The following is an 18,109-nucleotide window of genomic DNA, read 5'->3' as shown; positions in this document are numbered from 1 at the left end:
CAAAATGAAAAAATATTTTGACAGAAGTCAGGCTTAATAAAGTAGTAGTCACAGGTTCTAGCACTTCTATTTCTCTCTTTTTATCACATATTTAGGTATTTATCTATATGTATTAGATTTATGTCCATCACTAACTATACCTATGTGGATTGATAAATAACATCATTTGTTTCTATTGTTAGCCCTTAAAAGAGATCTGAGGCAGAATAATTTCTATTTAACTCAAAATATCTAAATATATAAAGATAAAAAATGTTTCAATGAACCATATAGTCCTTTGAGTTGAAGCAGAAATAGACAGCAAATCCATAAATAATTCATCAGATAATTGAGGGCTTTTAAAGATAAAAAGCCCTGAATTTTTTCCTTCTGAAAACTTGTATCAAATGTTTTTAGTAGAAAAACATACTTTCTGTCCCATCCCTCTCTATTGGACCATCCCAATTCATAAGTAAATATACTTTAATATTGTCTATTATAAAGAAATATTTTTCCTTGATCTCTCTTGCCTCTTTAGCAACATAACAGTGGTTTCCAGCATGGGCATCAATTGTAGCTGCTCTGCTTTCTGCAAAATTATAGACAGGCTTGTTAAACTATCAATATATATATATTTTTTTAAATCTGTAAAATGAGAATAATAATAATAGTAGCTATGTACTGTGCTTATTGTGGGACTCTAAAGTTAATACATATAAAATATTTTATAACAATACCTGGCCTTTAAATGTTTAATACATGTTAGCTGATCTCATTGTCATGCATTCACATAAGCAATTAAAAAATTCTTCATCCAAGGAGATTTTGGTTTTTTTTTCTTAATCCTCATCCAGGGACATTTTTTCCATTGATTTCTAGAGAGAGTGGAAGGGAGGTAGTGGGCGGAGGGAAACATTGACCTGAGACACATCCATTGGCTGCCATCCACAAACCCACCTACGAAAGTTGGGAACCTTCAATGGAGGCATATCCCCTCGACTAGTTATAGAACCCAAGACCCTTTGGTCTGCAGGCTGATGCTTTAACCACTGAGCCAATCAGCCCAGGGCAAGGTATGTTTTTATTGATTTTTTAGAAAGAGAGATAGGAGGAGAGAAATATATAGAAATATCGATGTGAGAGAGACTGTTGATTAGTTGCCTTCCGTAGGCGCCCTGACAAGGCATCAAATCCATAACCTAGATATGTGCCCTGACCAAAAATCCAACCCACAGACTTTTGGTGTATGGGACAACACTGCAACCAACTGAGCCATGCAAGCAGTGAAAAAGCAAATTTTGAGAAAGCCTGCTATCCTCCCTATCTTTATTGTTTTCTAATGTTGCTTTTCTCATTGTTACTCTATGCAATTCTTGGCAAAATCATTCATTTTGTTAACTCAAATGGATACTTGTCTTTTCATCTTCCCCTGCACCTTTTACTGTGTTGGCACAGATTAAGTCCTTAATAAGAAGGCTGGTTGATTAATTGGATACATGATTTAATTACTCAAAATATCCAGGATAGAAAAACAAAATCAATACAAACACACTTGTTGCTACTGGCTGATTGTTTTTATGTCCCCATACCCCCCAACCCACCCAATTCGCATGCGGAAATTCTAGTACCCGATATGATGGTATTAGGAGTTTGAGCTTCTGGGAGGTGCTTAAATCATGAGATGGAGCCCTAATGATTAGAATTAGTGGCCTTATAAAAGATAGCCTATAGAGCTCTCTAGGTCCTTCAGTCATGTGAGCTTGAAAGAAGTCTGTGAGCCAGAGGAAGACCCTTTTTGACCATGCTGGCACCCTGATCTTGGACTAGCAGCCTCCAGACTGTGAAAAATACATTTCTGGTGTTTATAAGCTACTCATTCAGTTTGTGTTATTTTGTTATAGCAGCCTGAACGAACTAAGGTAGAAAATTGGTCCCAAGAAGTTGCGTGCTGCTATAATAAATACCTAAAAAGGTAGAAGTAGCTTTGAACTTGCTAAGAAGTAAAGGTTAAAGAGTTTTGAGATGTATTCCAGGAAAACCTTACATTGCTGTGAATGGAGCAGTAAAAGCAAGTCTGGTGCGGGCTTCAAAGGAGAAGGGGAGAGGTGTAGAGAGCAGCTCAGTCTTTTTAGAGAACACCTACATGGCTCTGAGTAGAATGTCAGTAGAAAGATGAACAGTATAGGCCATTCTGATGAAATCTCAGTTGGAAATGAGGAATATGTTATAGGGCAATGGAGAAAAGGCCATCCTTGTTATAGAAGGACAGAGAAGGTGGATGAATTGTGTCTGTGTCTTAGTGTTTCATAGAATATAGAACTTGTGAAAAGGAAATTAAATATTTGGCTGAAACAAATTTTTCTTTGTAATTGTATTTATTTATATGTATTTAATGAAAGTTGAACATAGTTAAAATGTACAATATGATGATTTCATTTCATATATGTAGTGCACTAATTAATATAGTCAAGCTATTTAACATACCACATAGCTGGAGTCTTTCTAGGCAAATATTGAAGGTATGGCTTGGCTTCTCTTGATTGCATACAGTTAAAGAAATGACTTAGAGATGGAATTGTTAATTAAAAGGGAAGCAGAACCTAAAAAATTTGGAAAAACTCTTAGCCTGTCCATATTGCAAAAAAATATGAGAGCATGGTTGGAAGAGAACACTAATGGTGTGACCAAGGGACCTTTTGACAAGGATCATGTGGGTGTGAACTAAAGACTTAATCAGCCACTCCAGCCAGAAAACAGCCAACTTGAACTGAAGGGAAAGGATACACAAAGGAAAAAAGGAAGTTGTCTTAGCTTTTACAGGATGGAACCATAGAGCTATTGGCTGTGAACATGTGCTATTCTTCCAGACAAGGTAAGAGGGACTCCAAAGAGGGTCCAGAAACCATTAGAACTGCTTCCTTGGTTTCAAAATGGAGACTGTTACCTGGGTGTCAGCAGGCCAGGCGACCCTGGCCCAGAGCCTTGGGGACAGTGCTGCCCAAGGCTGTACTGGGGATAATTGCCTAGCAAAGCATGGTGCCATGGTTACCTCCACCTGGATATTGAAGGAGGGAGCCTCCCAGGGCTGCGGGTCTACAACCCCAGACTGCTGGAACCATCTGCCTGTGATTTCATCTTGGAAGAGCTACAGGCAAGCAATTCCAACCCTTGATAGCTGCTGCAAGGGCTGTGCTCACAAAGCCACAGACGCAGGGACGGCCAGGGGCTCTGAAGGTTTTCATTTGCTCAGAATCTTTTACTCTTTTTCTTTTATATTTCTCCCTTTAGAATGGGAATGCCCATCCTATGCTTGTCTCGCCATTGTATTTTGGAAGCACATAACATGTTTGATTTTTACAGGTTCACAGCTGAAGAGCAAGTGCCTCAGATGAAATGTCTCACCCATATATGATTTAGATTATGTGTCTATTTTAATATGTTTTTATTGATTTTTAGATAGAGAGGACCGTAGAGGGAGAGAGAGAGTTAGAAACATGGATGAGAGAGAGAAACATTAACCTTGATCGGCTGCCTCCTACACAACCCCTACCAGGGATCAATGCTGCAACCCACAACCTGGGAAATGTTCCCTGACTGGGAATTGAACTGGTGACCTCTTGGCACATGGGACCACATTCAATCCACTGGGACACACTAGCCAGGCTAGATGATATTTAGATGAGACTTTGGACGTAGGCTTTTGAGTGATGCTGAAATGAGTTAGGCCTTTGGGACTACTGGGATAAAAGTAATGTATTTAGCAGGCAGAAATGACATGAAGTTGGGGGGTGCAGGGGTGGAATGCTATGGTCAAAATGTTTGTTTCTTCCCTGAATTCATATGTTGAAAGCCTTATGTCCAATATGATGGTAAGGAGGTGGGTCCTTGGGAGGTGCACCTCCTTCTTTGGGAAAGTGGAGCCCTCATGAACAGAATTAGCGCATTTATAAAGGCACCAGAATTCCCTCCAGTGGTCGGCAAACTCATTAGTCAACAGCGCCAAATATCAACAGTACTTCTTCAAAATAGACTCGCCCAGGCCGAAAACCTACTTCTGCACATGGACCACGAAGTTTCAATCGCACTGTACGTGCGCCCGCACGTAGTATGTTGTGGAAGAGCCACACTCAAGGGGCCAAAAAGCCGCATGTGGCTCACGAGCCGCAGTTTGCCGACCACGGCCTAGCCTAGCCCTTTCTGCCACATGAGGATAAAAGAGAAGTGTGTGTCCCAGAAGAGGACTCTCACCTGACCCTGCTGGGACCCTAATCTCAGACTTCTATCTTCCAGAACTGTGAGAAACAAACCTCTGTTGTTTATAAACTGCCCACTCTGTGGCGTTTTGCTATTGCAGCCCTAAATGATTAAGACACTTGTTTACTCATTTTCCAAGCTCCCATTCTTGTATCTGTATGAAAGAAGAGGGAACAGAATCATAGCTATTTTATGAGCAAGTACTGTTTTTGTATTTGTGGACACATCATTTCATTATTAATTTTATAATTCTCTCTTCTTCAACCTTCTCTGCTTACTCAACTACTTCCCAAATTGTTAATTTCTGCTGATTTACATAGTATAGTCTGATGGTTTTTACTTAGGTCCTACAGAAAAAAACTTCTCTAAAATGTATTCCTACCACTATTTATGTAGAGATATATTCACTAAAAACTGTGCTGTGGGCTATAGAGAGATGGCTGGACAAGACATATTTTTTTCCCTAAGGTGGCTTCTAGTGTAGGCCAGAGCATAAACATGCAAACAAATATTTATAATGTAGTGTGGCCAGGTGCTTCATGAAGATAGGGACTCAGTCTGCCCTCTTTACTGCTTTATTCCTAACAGGTAGTCTTAGAATAGACGTTATATAATATTACAGCAGTGGGATACAAAACTTGGTCTGAGAAATACTCTATAAAACTGTTGGAAATGGAAAACTTTATGGGGTTTTGAGTCCAAATACCCTAAGACTTGAACTTTACACTTCATCTGAGTCCTACGAAAAGCCTGTGCATTCTACACCTTTTAAAATATGCTGGTTTTTTAAAAAAAATCTCCATGACTACTTGTGCATCTTCTAGGATAGGCATTTGCAATTCCTGTGCATATGAGGCAATATGATCAATTGAAGAATCTTCCTGTCACATGGTAGAAACAGACCTGGAGCGATTTCAAGGGCATGATGAGAATCTCAGAAAAAAAACACAAACAAACAAGACTTTTCCCTTCTGGCTTACTGATGCCAGAAATCCCACCTTCTGAGATTTATTCTTTGGATGAAAGCTTTTAGCTTGAAGTGTAAATATCCCCAGGAGAGGAAGTATATAAATTATCAAACATTTAATAACATGCTATAATTACTTTGATCAGATTCTTTCCCGAAAACATGAATTGATGAAAAACAGCTAATGAAAGTGCAGGGATGTTGGGCTCTGGAGACACCAACTACTGGGCAGAAAGGACAAAGGAAGACAGAGGGTGCCATGACTGTCAGCTGGGATGGTGCCCTTGCCAAGGGGGTTTTCTGTTGCCCGCAATCTAGCTTTTCCGGCCTGATGGGACTAGACTAACATCTGTGCTGGGACTGTCAGGGTCCCACAGGTGCAGAAGATCTAGTTTATTAGAAGTGAATTTGTAAATACAGAGAAAAACAACTGGCACTTTGAGCCACCAGAGATTAGAGGCAGTAATGAAACCAGCAAAGGCGAACATGGGCAGGGACGGAAGCAAATAGCTTCAGTCAATGCCAGATATAAACAATCGCATACTTTATTTTTTTTTTCTGGAAAACTATAAATTAAATCCCAATTTTATGAAAACAGAGACCCTCATTTTGCAATAAGTTTCACAGTGATTAGTTCAGCAAAGCCAGACGTGGCTTATTACCAGAAATAATATCAGCTCTATTTGTCATTGCTGTTTGTTAACTTTAGTTTCAACTTTAGATTTTTTTATATGGGGCATGCGTGTGCTAATCTTATATGCTACATACTGATCCTGTAGGTGGGCGAATGAAAGACAGGAGCTTAACTTCACAGTTTGTTTCCTTATCATCAAAAGGGAGCTCTAAAGGTGTTTTCTTCCAGCTTTAATTGTCTAGGGTACATAGTTTAAGCATCCTGTAAAAACAGTCATAATTTTCTCATCTTCATATTCCACCTACATTGTTTCCCCTCTTCACTCAGCATTCTTGTTTTTCCCCTTCATTTGAGACGTACTAATATAAAATTTATATTCGCAATTTCCCAGTAAATGGCTTCCACATACCATATATGCGATGTTGGAACATTCTGAGAAATTTGTGTAGTGTGTCATTAAAGGCAGTACCGTTTTTGTCGCTAAATTTCATTAAAATAATATATTTGGATTTATTTAGTACAGTTATATAAATAAAACTTTCTATGTATAATGTGATGCTTAATTATAATTATGTGTGTACCATGTACATAGTGATCAAATCACCTGTTATTTTATTTATTTATTTCATGTATCAGAGAAGGAACAAATACATCCTAATGAGTTGAAATGTAAGCAGCCCCTTTCCCAGGATATTTCTTAATATGGTTTCATAGCCTTCAGTCATTCCAAAATGCCTTATGATTGTTGCTGTAGCTGAAAACCTCCTATATTGCTATTTACTTGATTTGTTTCTTCAAAACAATTCAGGACCAACATTGCCATCCACTCTTATTTTGCCCTAAGCAAAAATACTTGTGAAATCATAACGTTGACGTTCAGGTTCTATCAAACCACTGTTTTGAAACAAATTAAATAAAATAAAAATTTGCCTACACACTGCCAAACATTAAATCACACATAGGGTAACACAGAGACAGTTCTGCATCTGATTTAATGAAGAGCATGGAGTTTAAAGTTAACTGTCTAGGTTTAAATTTGGACCCGACTGCTTAGCTGGGTGACTTCCCTATTCCTCAGTTACCTCATTAGTAAACTTGAGATAATAAAATTATGTACCCCACAGGGTTCTTGTGATAATTAAGGCAACATGTATAAAATTAGGGTAGTTTTATACACTGCATGATACATGCCTGGCTTTGTGCTCTTTTTACTATATATGAAGTAATCATTATATGCGTGTTTGTATTCATTGATTTTCCCATGCAAGCACTGCCCCAATATCAGATGTTTGGCTGACTCTGAAGCTCAGATTATTTGATCCAAACCCAAGCCCCCAACAGAGCTGCTAAAGCTTCTAAATAAGTCTAAAATTACTATCCTGAGCAGTTTATTTCCTGGGAGAATCAAACTTATTGCTTGGAGCATCCATTAATCAATTCAGCTTTAATTTAAATATTTACTGAGCGTCTACTGTGCACAAGACAGAAGATATTAAGGGGATACAGTGATAAATCAGGCCGAGCTTGTCCCTGGGAGAGTTAACAAATAACATTCATGGAATGAACAAGAGACAAGAGTCACAGGAGAGGGTCACACGTAATGATGCTGCCCCAGACAGTTCTGTGAAATGTGAGGTGATTTCTAGCTTAGGGGATGTGGGAGGTATTGCCAGAAACTCTGCAAAAACACTTTATGAGCATTGCCTCATGGACACCTGACCACATGCCTAAATTTCCCCTTTTTACCAAAGCAGTAACTGAATTGTAACCTTGCTTTGATAAGTTTGGTTTCGGGTCCAACATCACAACATATTGTTATATCTATATTACTTAAACATTCTTTATATATATATATATATATATATATATATATATATATATATATATACACACACACACACACACTACATGTGGGGAAGTGGAATTACTATCACAGTTGTGTTCCATATCACTAGCTGGCTTACCAACTGAATGCTATTTACTTTAGTAATTTATGTCTTTAGGAGATTAAATGGCATATTGATGTCCCATGAGAGTTGGCACAGCTTCCAAAATTACTTAGCCTCTTTTCCCTGAAGCAGCTGATAAATTAGGAAAAATGAGTTTAATTAAGTGTGGAACAATTAAATTTCCGAATATTTAAATCATAATTCACAACAATCAAAATGAATATTCTTAGTACGAGCTAAATAATACACTTTCAATTTCAAATTTCCCCCATCTTGCAGATCACCTGCTGGACAAGCTCATTTGATCGGGAAAGAAGTGTTTCTTCTGCACAAGCCTCAAGTTCTGGTATATGGGTGGCACAATTATCCCGTGTTTGCCAAATACATGCAATTTCGAGGTAAGGTGCGACTTTATTTATGCAGTGATTTGGGGGCATGGTATTGTCACCACATTGTGGAAATCTGTTCAAACATAATCTCCCCCTTTCCTCTTCTGTTGTAACTAAGGCTGTTGTGGCCCAGGGCAGAGTAGGGTGAGCTGTGGGAAATCTGTCAGGTGAGTAAGCTTAATTAGCCCAGGATAGTTCTGTAGCTTTCAATCCAAGCCCTCAAGACAGGTATGATTAAAATCTATAAAAATAAAAATGTACTTAAAATGCTATTTTGAGGCTCATTAAACTTAAATTAGTCAACATCTATTTCTGGGGGGCAGAATTAATTTGCATTTATTCAATGGTTCTCTTTGGGCAATTAATATTTGGGTGATCACATTAAGTACCTTGAATCAAAACAAAATAATTGAAATATGTGCTTAAAACACTACATATAAAAACGAGAGTGAAAATAATTAGAATTTGGGCTCTGGTCATTTACTTCTTATGACAGAATTATATGCAATTGTTGATGGTTCTTTTTCTCCATTTCAGGGAATATCATATATAATGAATAAAGTAAAGAAAAGAAAAAAAACAAAACAAAACAAAAAACCCTGTGCACAGGTGGCCGTTTGCTTCTAGCTTAAAGAAATCACTGGCAGAAATGTGGAGAATGTGGAGGATGTTCCTAAACTCAGACATAGCTGGGTAACCCTTTCTCTATTTCATAGTACTGAATCAAAGGATGTGTGAGGACCAAATTTTGGGAGCTTTTTTGGGGAGGAAAGTGAAACAATTCAGGGCTAAGAGTTCTGATTCCAGTTACAGAACAGCGAGGCCAAACTTTTTCCAAAAAGGGGCAGAGAGTAAATATTTTAAGCCTTGGGGGACATTTGATCTCTGTAGTTGTAGTAGGGAAGCAGCCCTAGGCAATACATAGACAAGCAGGTGTAATTGTGCTCCAATCAAACTTGAATTTGAAAACAGGAGGCAGGTCAGATTTTGCCCAGAGGCTGTGGTTTGCTGACCCCTGATGGAGTGCAGTGCCAAGATTGGCAAGGTGAGCTTGTTAAAAGAGTATTTTCCGCTGGCTTTTCAGGTGGAGCTGTCTTCTCCATGGCTCCAACTTCATGTACAGAAAGTTGTGACTGAAGGAGTCCATGAACATTTTCCAATGATGGGATCCTCAGGCCATTGATGACAGATGAGAATGAATTAATCTCATCTGTTACTGGATAATGACACTGATTCTGTCTGTACTGAATTCTTTCTGTGATGTTTAGAAAAGCTAAATTTGTTTAATTTGCTCAGGTGTTGTCTCATTTATTGATTGATTGATTGATTGATTGTTTTATTGCTTAAGGTATTACAAAGATTATTATATATGTCTCCTTTTTTTTCTCCCTTGACCTTCCCCTAGCCTCCCATACCCCCCATGTCCATTGGTTATGCTTATATGCATGCATACAAGTCCTTCGGTTGATCTCTTACCCACCCCCCCCCCCCCCGCAGCCCTCCCCAGTGGGAAGGCCGGGGAGGGTATTTATTTATTTTTTAACCCCCCCAGCTTTATTGAGCTATAATTGACATAATATTATGTAAGTTTGATATACAGATGTGTTGTGAAATTATTATAAGGTTAGTTAATACATCCATCACCTCACATAATTACTTTTTGTGTGGTGAGAACTTTTAAAATGTACTCTTAGCAACTTTCAGGTATACAATAAAGTACTGTTAACTATAGTCTTGGCCCTTTTATCAATCGGTATCTATAGTGGACATCTGTATATTAATACTTGCAACTGGATAGAGATTAAGACAGCATCTTAACATCTCCTGCACCAGAGGGTGCCAATAAATTCTGGTACTTCAGCGCTCTGCCTGGTAGGTTGAACCTGCTTCCAAGTGGCCAAGCTTTGTGGACAACATAGTGTTAAACCACATCATGACATGAGAACAACTGCCATACAGCACAGTAGTCCCCTGCTATACTAGTAAAAACTAGGCATGCACTTCCTACCCCAGGAGCGAGGTCTGAGTAACATCCAGTAGGATCCCCCAAACTACTCTCAGATCCCAGCATAAAGAGCTTTCCTATTGTTTCTATGTAGACATGCATGTTGACTGCAGTGTCTTGGAGGAAATACTGGCACTTGGCTGCCTCACTCTCCAGGGGCTACATATTCCAAAACCAGTGACGTGGTGTATGGTAGTTGGTACATATCCATGCAGATCGGAGTAATCTGGAGTCATATGAAATGAGGCACTATGCAAAGTAAGCTAAGAATTTGATGCCAGGAAACAGAAACCAAAAAATTCATAATTGAGAGTAGGCAGAGTGGTAACAGGAAAGACAACAGAGAGCATGTCAAATCGGAAGAGGAATCAAATCCTAACTGACTGGATGCTTATGGAAATCAATGGCCAAGTAAGTCTAGTGCCCTTCAGGATGAAAAACACCCAGGATTTTACCATCAAAAAGGAATTTATGCATGATATTCCCTTTTTATATAATATCCTATCATTCCATATTAATTATCATAAAGATGAAGAATCACAAAATTTGAGGGTATTAAACTAACATAACCTTTATTTCTTCCTATACTTCCAGAACACAGACAATTCAAATTTCTAAAAATATTAAGATGGCTAAGGTTGGTTTGTTAACTTACTATTTTTCTAGGAGCATTAACTACCATATATTTATGTGATAATTTCAAAGGGTTTTCTACTGTCAAAAAGTAGGAAATATAAGATTAAGAGAGTTTTTATTTTTAAATTGATTTATAAAATTGAAGGACAAGATTCTTTATTTTATTCAGAAATGATAAAAACTGGCATTTGTCCATTAACCAATGTTTGAAAACCATTAACCTAATCTGAACACTCTTATGATATTCACATCACTTTGGTAAACCTCCTGAACAATTATTTGCTGGCATTTCTTCAGTTATGGGCAAAACTGTACCATTTAAAGTATCTCATTGGTTCTTAGATTCTAAAGAAATCTACTTTACACTGAAGTCTGTCTTCCTATAACCATAGCATTAATCCTTATCTTAGTCTGAAAGGCTTTTCACAACATATTAAAGACTGGGTGGCTTAAACAACTTAAAGTTATTTTCTCACAGCTCGAGGAACTAGGAAACCCATCATTCAAGTGCTAGTCAATTCAGTTCCTCGCAAGAACTCTCTTTCTGGCCTGCAGAGAGCCACCTTATCACTATGTCCACACATGGCTGAGAGAGAGAAAACAGATCTGCTTATAAGGGCACCAACCATATTGGATTAGGTTGCCATTCTTATGACCCTCTCCATAGGCCCTACCTCCAAATACAGTCCCATTGGGACTGAGAGCTTCAACATATAAATTGTGGGGGAGCACATTCGGCCTAGAGCAGACTTAGTCTGTTTCATATTACCGCGTAAAACAAGTCTCATATCCTTTCCATATGCTAACTTGACCAATATTTGGAAAAAAAAGTGTAAACTTTCTTTAGCTCCTAACCTCTCTAAATGATTTTAAGTCTCATCAATAATTCAGTCCATTCTCTGAATATAGTTTAAAAGTGCTTTATCCCTATTAAAAGGGGTAACAAGAACATAAATAATGTAAGCGCATCTACTTAGTGTTAGCAATAATTTTTATTTTTATAATTCTAATTGCTAATTATATACCACTTACAATGTAATATGTGATTAGGTTTTTATAGCTACAACACAGCTACACAATATTAACAATCATTGTGCTTTCAACTATAATCACAGCTTAAAGATATATACACATATATGACTTCTAAATATGATCTATAATTTTATTATTGATGCTAACAACAATGATCTCTTTTTCTCCACTCTGACTGCATCTTGGGGTGTTGGAAAGCACAAATTACACCCCTAAATTGGAGGTGGAAACATGAGCCATTACTGGAGATACTCTACATTAGCTAAAAAGTTAGCTAGGAATTCTTCCTGCGTAGTGCCATGGTTTTGACCAACATTTTGGGACATATTTTCTTGATGAACCATATGTTGGTGCAATTCCTGACCTCATGGCAACATATGAGAGGTACCGGTATGGTTTGGTATTTTCTTTATGTGTGAATACATTCTTTATAAGGTTAGACTTTTTGAAAATTTAAATGTGAAATAGTAGTTCCAGCTTTCATGTAGCTAAATATGAAACTTGGATGGATATTATTTTCTCTCTCTTTTTTTTAAACTTGTTTTACTATAAATATATACTGTGGCATCATAAAAGCACATCTTTATCTCTCTATATATAATGAGTCTAGCAGAATGCCAAACAGAAACTCAATATTCTTATTAATATAAGGAACGTAGTAGCTAGTTTAGTGAATGCCAAAGAAAGTAACTATTTCTAAAAGGAAGAAAGATTGTAAGGGACTCACATTCAGTGCATATGTATCCTGCTCTTATGCCTGTGGGCTCTCAGATGTACAACAAAAAGAGAAGAAGAAGGCTAAGTTGACCTAGCCTTTTGTAGCAAGGGGACCCAGAAGTGCTTTTATCTTGAAAACTTAGGAGTAACTCAGAAATGAAAACTCAATCTCAGACAAAAATGAACATTCTGTGAGTTTCTGGGTACAACAATGCATTCAAAAAGTGACCTCTTTTGGAAAATGGAGTGCCAACGAATGTGGAACAACAATATATTCTTTATATCATATTATTTGCATTAGGAACTATACAATATTTTATTTTAAGAAATATATTTTCTGATTTACTCAGAAAATATGTTCTCTGTGCCTAGTATGTGTCAGCTCTGTCCAAGACTCTGGGGATAGAAATGCAAATAAATTGCAATGAATATTCTCAAAGACATACCAGGGGTCCTCAAACTTTTTAAACAGGGGGCCAGTTCACTGTCCCTCAGACCGTTGCAGGGCCGGACTATAGTTTAAAAAAAAAATTTGAACAAATTCCTATGCACACTGCACATATCTTATTTTGAAGTAAAAAAACAAAACGGAACAAATACAATATTTGTATTTGCATGTGGCCCGCGGGCCGTAGTTTGAGGACCCCTGTATGTCTAGGGGAGGGAGACCTAACTACTGAGGAGAATGCGTAAGCAGTGCTATAGGAACACAAGTAAGAGAACAATGAATTTTCCTTATGAATCCAAGGAAGCATTCACAAATTAGCTAACTTTAAAGAAATTAGATGTAATATCATCCGTATTATATACATACCATAATAGAGTGTTAACATTTTTAGTCTATATTCCAACTCATTTTTTATGACTTCAATTAAATTTTGTAGATCTTCTTCAACCTTGGGTTTCAGGAAAATGTAATTGTAAAGGCATTGCTTCAGTAATTACATTGTTTTCTTTTTCTTCAAAGCTGCTTATATAATTTAGGACACGTATTTGTGCAACTGGACTGCTCATTGTTCTGAGTGCTACAGCTTTTTATCCCTTTCCCCTTAATTCAATGGCATCTATAATTTTAAATGAAAGTTGAACTTATGCATTGAAATGGCATTTTAAAACAGCCAATGCTTTTATTAAGTGTCTCCAAGTGTTTTCTCGGAAGTTTCTTTGCTTTCTTGGACTTGGAATAATCAACTTTTATATTGTTGCTAATTTTATATTATTTATTAAAGTCTTTCCAAGATAATTTTTTAATTTCCTCTTTTTGATTGTGTTTAAACATTCAGTTTAGAGTGATTATACCAAATACTATGGAAAAAGTCCTCAATGATTTGTGTACTGCCTTTCATCACCGTGTAATTTTATATACAAGCTTCAAATTCAACAACTTCAACTTCTGGACTGAGGACAATAATTGAAGAATGACATATAGAAAAGCAGTTTGCATTACCAACAAGATCTATAGTGAAAATCACTAAATGTGACTATAGAAACAGTCCTAGATCAAATGCCAAATTAATTTTAGTATAAATTCATTAAATAGTGTTTAAAGCAAAAACATCTATTTTCTCTGGTCATAACGTTACATGAATGACAGAAGAGAAGGAGCCAACATAATTTTTCCTATTGATGTTGAAGACTACTCTGAGAAGTAGAGGTTACTAATTAATTATCTGAAGCTAACTGGTCCTCTGACAAGACCACTTAAAAGCAATTTATTTATAAATTGGATCAAAATTTCATAGTACACATGAAAAAGTATTTTCTTGGAATCTTAGTTTAAATTATAATAAAATTCTTAATTTTTATTATCTTATGTGAACAAATTATAGAAAAATATAATGACTATGCTTTAATTATTAGAACAGATCAAGAATAAATTAGAAATTGGTTGTTTCTGAATTTTCTATTTTTTGGAGGGGGTGGAGTAGGATGACATAATCCTCCTAAAAAACTATGAAATAACATATCTTACTTTAACAGTAGTGTCATAAAGAGGTTTATCATTGTGAAATCTACTATTCTAAGATTTCATCTGTTCTCCCAGGGGCCTCATATAATCTGTCAAAATTCAACTCATTCTATTTTAAAGTCCCTAACCTATCACAGTTATTCTAGACTTTCTTCAGTTTTTGACTGTCTACCTATTCCATATTTTTATTTACCTGTGCTTCTGAATGTGATTAAGTTGTTTTCAGTGTCAATTTAATCAACACTGAGAACTCTCCCATCTTTTTCAAAGTGGACTTTCTCTTTGAAGTTGATGTGACAGATTTAACCACACAGCAATGGTAAGCTGAGGGGGCTGCTTGAATGGAAGGATTTAAAGGTGGCCCCTTCATTAGTGAGTGATTTCATGTCTGGATTACTTTTTTATCCCCCGAAGAGAAACCTTTTTAAGTGAGACTCAGACAAATTATTCAATACTTCTAACTTTAGTTCCCTTGTTTTCATATGGAGTTGGTAACAGTTCTTACCTATTAGGGTTGTTGTGACGAGTAAATTAACTGTTTTCTATGAAGTGGCTAACAGAGTATCTGGCCCAGGAAATGTGTTCAATATATTGTGGCTATTATTTTACTAGATAAGCTACACAAAATCATCACCACTCTACCGAGCAACGGATAGGAATAACAGTACAGTTTTATCAAAGATGTCTTTCACTAAATATAACTCAAATTTAACTATACATCCCTTTTTATTTATTACATTTCATTTTATTATGACTACACACCCAACAGAAATGCAAGTAATTTATACAATAACTTTAAAAAGCAAGGTATGTCTTCACTGAAAATTTGCAAAGGACCAAAGGGAGGCAGAATAAGGGTAGTCATACAATGGGATTTTCTAAAAAGTATCTTTAGACATACTTCCCTCCCCATGAATCCCACACTTTTAGTAACTGGTACAAAAGCTCCTCTCTCACTCTTTTACCCCGACCTCTCTCCTGGTTTTTCTGACTCATAACATTCACCCCTTTTCTTATTTCCTTAGAATTTCAGATGTTTTGCTTTCACAATTGACAACTTTTTTTTCTCATTTACCCACATAAATTTAAACTCCAGGCTTTTTCCTGTTTCTTTACCAATTATTTATATCCTCCCTCCCCCCGCCCCCCCCCGGGGCAAAAAAAGAAAGAAAAAAAAGATCTAGAGACTAAAAGCCAAGAAGATGCCGTTTGTGGTCATAGCTGACTTTGGTTCAGTTCTTGGCTGCCTTTAGTAGCCATCAGAAATGGGCTATCATTATCCTCTCAGTTTCCCCACAGGTAAAAGGATGGACTTAAAGGGATTTCTAAGCTGACTTTCAACTAAAACTTTGTATGAGTTTGTAATTACATGAGTTCTTAATTGAAAAACACTACACATAGAGCATACTTGTGAGAAAAGTTAACTTGAAAAGCAGGCAGAGCAAGGGTCCAGTGGGAAACAAAGGCAGGTGGAACATAGGCAGGGGCAGACACAGCAGTTTGAGCAGCCTAACCACAGGAGCCAACCAAGCAGAAATCATAAAATGTTCCTGGACTCAAAGTGGGAGGCATGGGAAACCAAGGGAGGGCCTGCCACAAGGTGTACCAATGCATAGAAACAGAAAGTTCAGCACAGGAGCAGAGAAAGAACCCACAGAAACAGGGACAGTTCAGGTCCAAAAGCGCAGGAATGTAGACAAAAGTAGAAAGGGCAAAAAGAAGAGGGGGGACGTGAGTGTTAGGTGACAGAAATAATTAGAAATGATCACATGTGGGCAACACAGCTCTCTGGAGTGTGAAGCAGTGACAACAGAGGACAGAGCAGCCCTGAGGCAGGAGAGAAGTATCATGCAGAACAATATGGAGGGAATCAATCAGGTAGCAACACAGGTAGACAGGCCTGTAACCAGTATATACCCTGGACAACAAGGCTTTAACAGGCAGCCCATTATTGGACCACCCTCCCCGTGCAGGGAGTCAAACATGCTTGTAATAAATTTTCCCACTTTTGCTTAAATCTGATCTGCACAGCTCATTCTTTGGCATCATGAGACAAAGCCCTGGAAAAACCCTCCGCTCACTGTTCGGTTATCACTTGGAAAGTAAAAATAAATATAAGATCACTTTGCCTAAAAGATTCTTGCCCAATCATAGGAAGATATGTATATGGTGCTCCAAAGAAGTAAAAACCTACTCTCCCCCATTTCTCTTCCCTACTGACAAATAAACCTATTCTCACTGAAGTAACATGCTTTAAAGTTTTAGTTTGAACCTTCAAAGTATATCTGATTATTAGAAAAATCAATCTAATGAATCCAAATTAAGTGGCTCTTGGAATCTTTATTAAGGAAAGTGTAGATACTTTTACATTTAAAAAAACTAGACAGGTAATAAAGATGACTACTTTTAAATGGTATTTTTAGTGTCCTCATAAGTTTTTGTTCTTTTTTAAAAATATATTTTATTGATTTTTTTACAGAGAGGAAGGGAGAGGGTTAGAGAGTTAGAAACATCGATCAGCTGCCTTTCTGCACACCCCCAAATGGGGATATGCCCGCAACCAAGGTACATGCCCTTGACCAGAATCGAACCTGGGACCCTTCAGATCGCAGGCTGTCGCTCTATCCACTGAGCCAAACCTGTTTGGGCAAGTTTTCGTTATTTTTACTGTTTAAGTATGATCCAATTGACTTAAGTGTTCAGACTTAAAGTTGATCAATCAGAAGAACCTCAAATGGGGATCAGTAAATATGATAGTGAAGTCAGGAGGCAATGAAAACAATCAATAAAACAAATAAAACATAAAGACACAGAAGAAAAAGATTATTTTCTATCAGCAATGGCTGATAACCTGAGGAACAGTAGCGAGGATGAAGGAAGAATGAGCTAGCGGCAAGAAAATGAGAGAAAAGAACAGGAATGTAGACAAAAGACAAAAGAGCAAAAGGAGGCCGAAACCGGTTTGGCTCAGTGGATAGAGCGTTGGCTTGTGGACTGAAGGGTCCCAGGTTCAATTCAGGTCAAGGGCATGTACCTGGGTTGCGGGCACATCCCCAGTGGGAGATGTGCAGGAGGCAGCTGATCGATATTTCTCTCTCATCAATGTTTCTAACTCTCTGTCTCTCTCCCTTCCTCTCTGTAAAAAATCAATAATATATATATATATATATATATATATATATATATATATATATATATATATATATATAGAGAGAGAGAGAGAGAGAGAGAGAGAGAGAGAGAGAGAGAGAGAGCAAAAGGAGGAGGAGTGAGTGTTAGGTGATAGAAATAATTAGAAATGATCACATGTGGGCAACACACCTCTCTGGAGTGTGAAGTAGTGACAACAGAGGATAGAGCAGCCCTTAGGCGGGAGAGAAGTATCATGTAGAGCGATACGGTGGCCACGCTGTGCCACAGTCCCGCACTGCTGGGCTTAGGCATGCCTGTGAAGTCCAGGCAGGTCAGGCCACCTGGAAGGGGATCAGATAATACATGAGAACAGCCTGTGGGCACTGACAGGAAAAGTCACAACCTGCACTTTTTGACATCCTACGCTTGGCGTCTGATACACAAAC

At 37.6% G+C, this 18,109-nt stretch overlaps 1 protein-coding gene across 1 annotated transcript in view; it reads right to left on the bottom strand.

The window, feature by feature from the left end:
• Nucleotides 1-18,109, bottom strand: part of EYS (eyes shut homolog) — a 1,266,634-nt gene that overhangs the window by 444,521 nt on the left and 804,004 nt on the right. The window contains 1 exon segment of the mRNA XM_059702239.1: nucleotides 3,499-3,507. Within this exon segment, the coding sequence (XP_059558222.1) occupies nucleotides 3,499-3,507 (9 nt within the window).

The sequence above is a fragment of the Myotis daubentonii genome, chromosome 6 (genome assembly GCF_963259705.1).
Source record: "Myotis daubentonii chromosome 6, mMyoDau2.1, whole genome shotgun sequence".
Taxonomy (NCBI): Eukaryota; Metazoa; Chordata; class Mammalia; order Chiroptera; family Vespertilionidae; genus Myotis; species Myotis daubentonii.
Note: the sequence above shows the minus strand (reverse complement) of the source record. Positions and strands in the feature narration are given on the sequence as shown.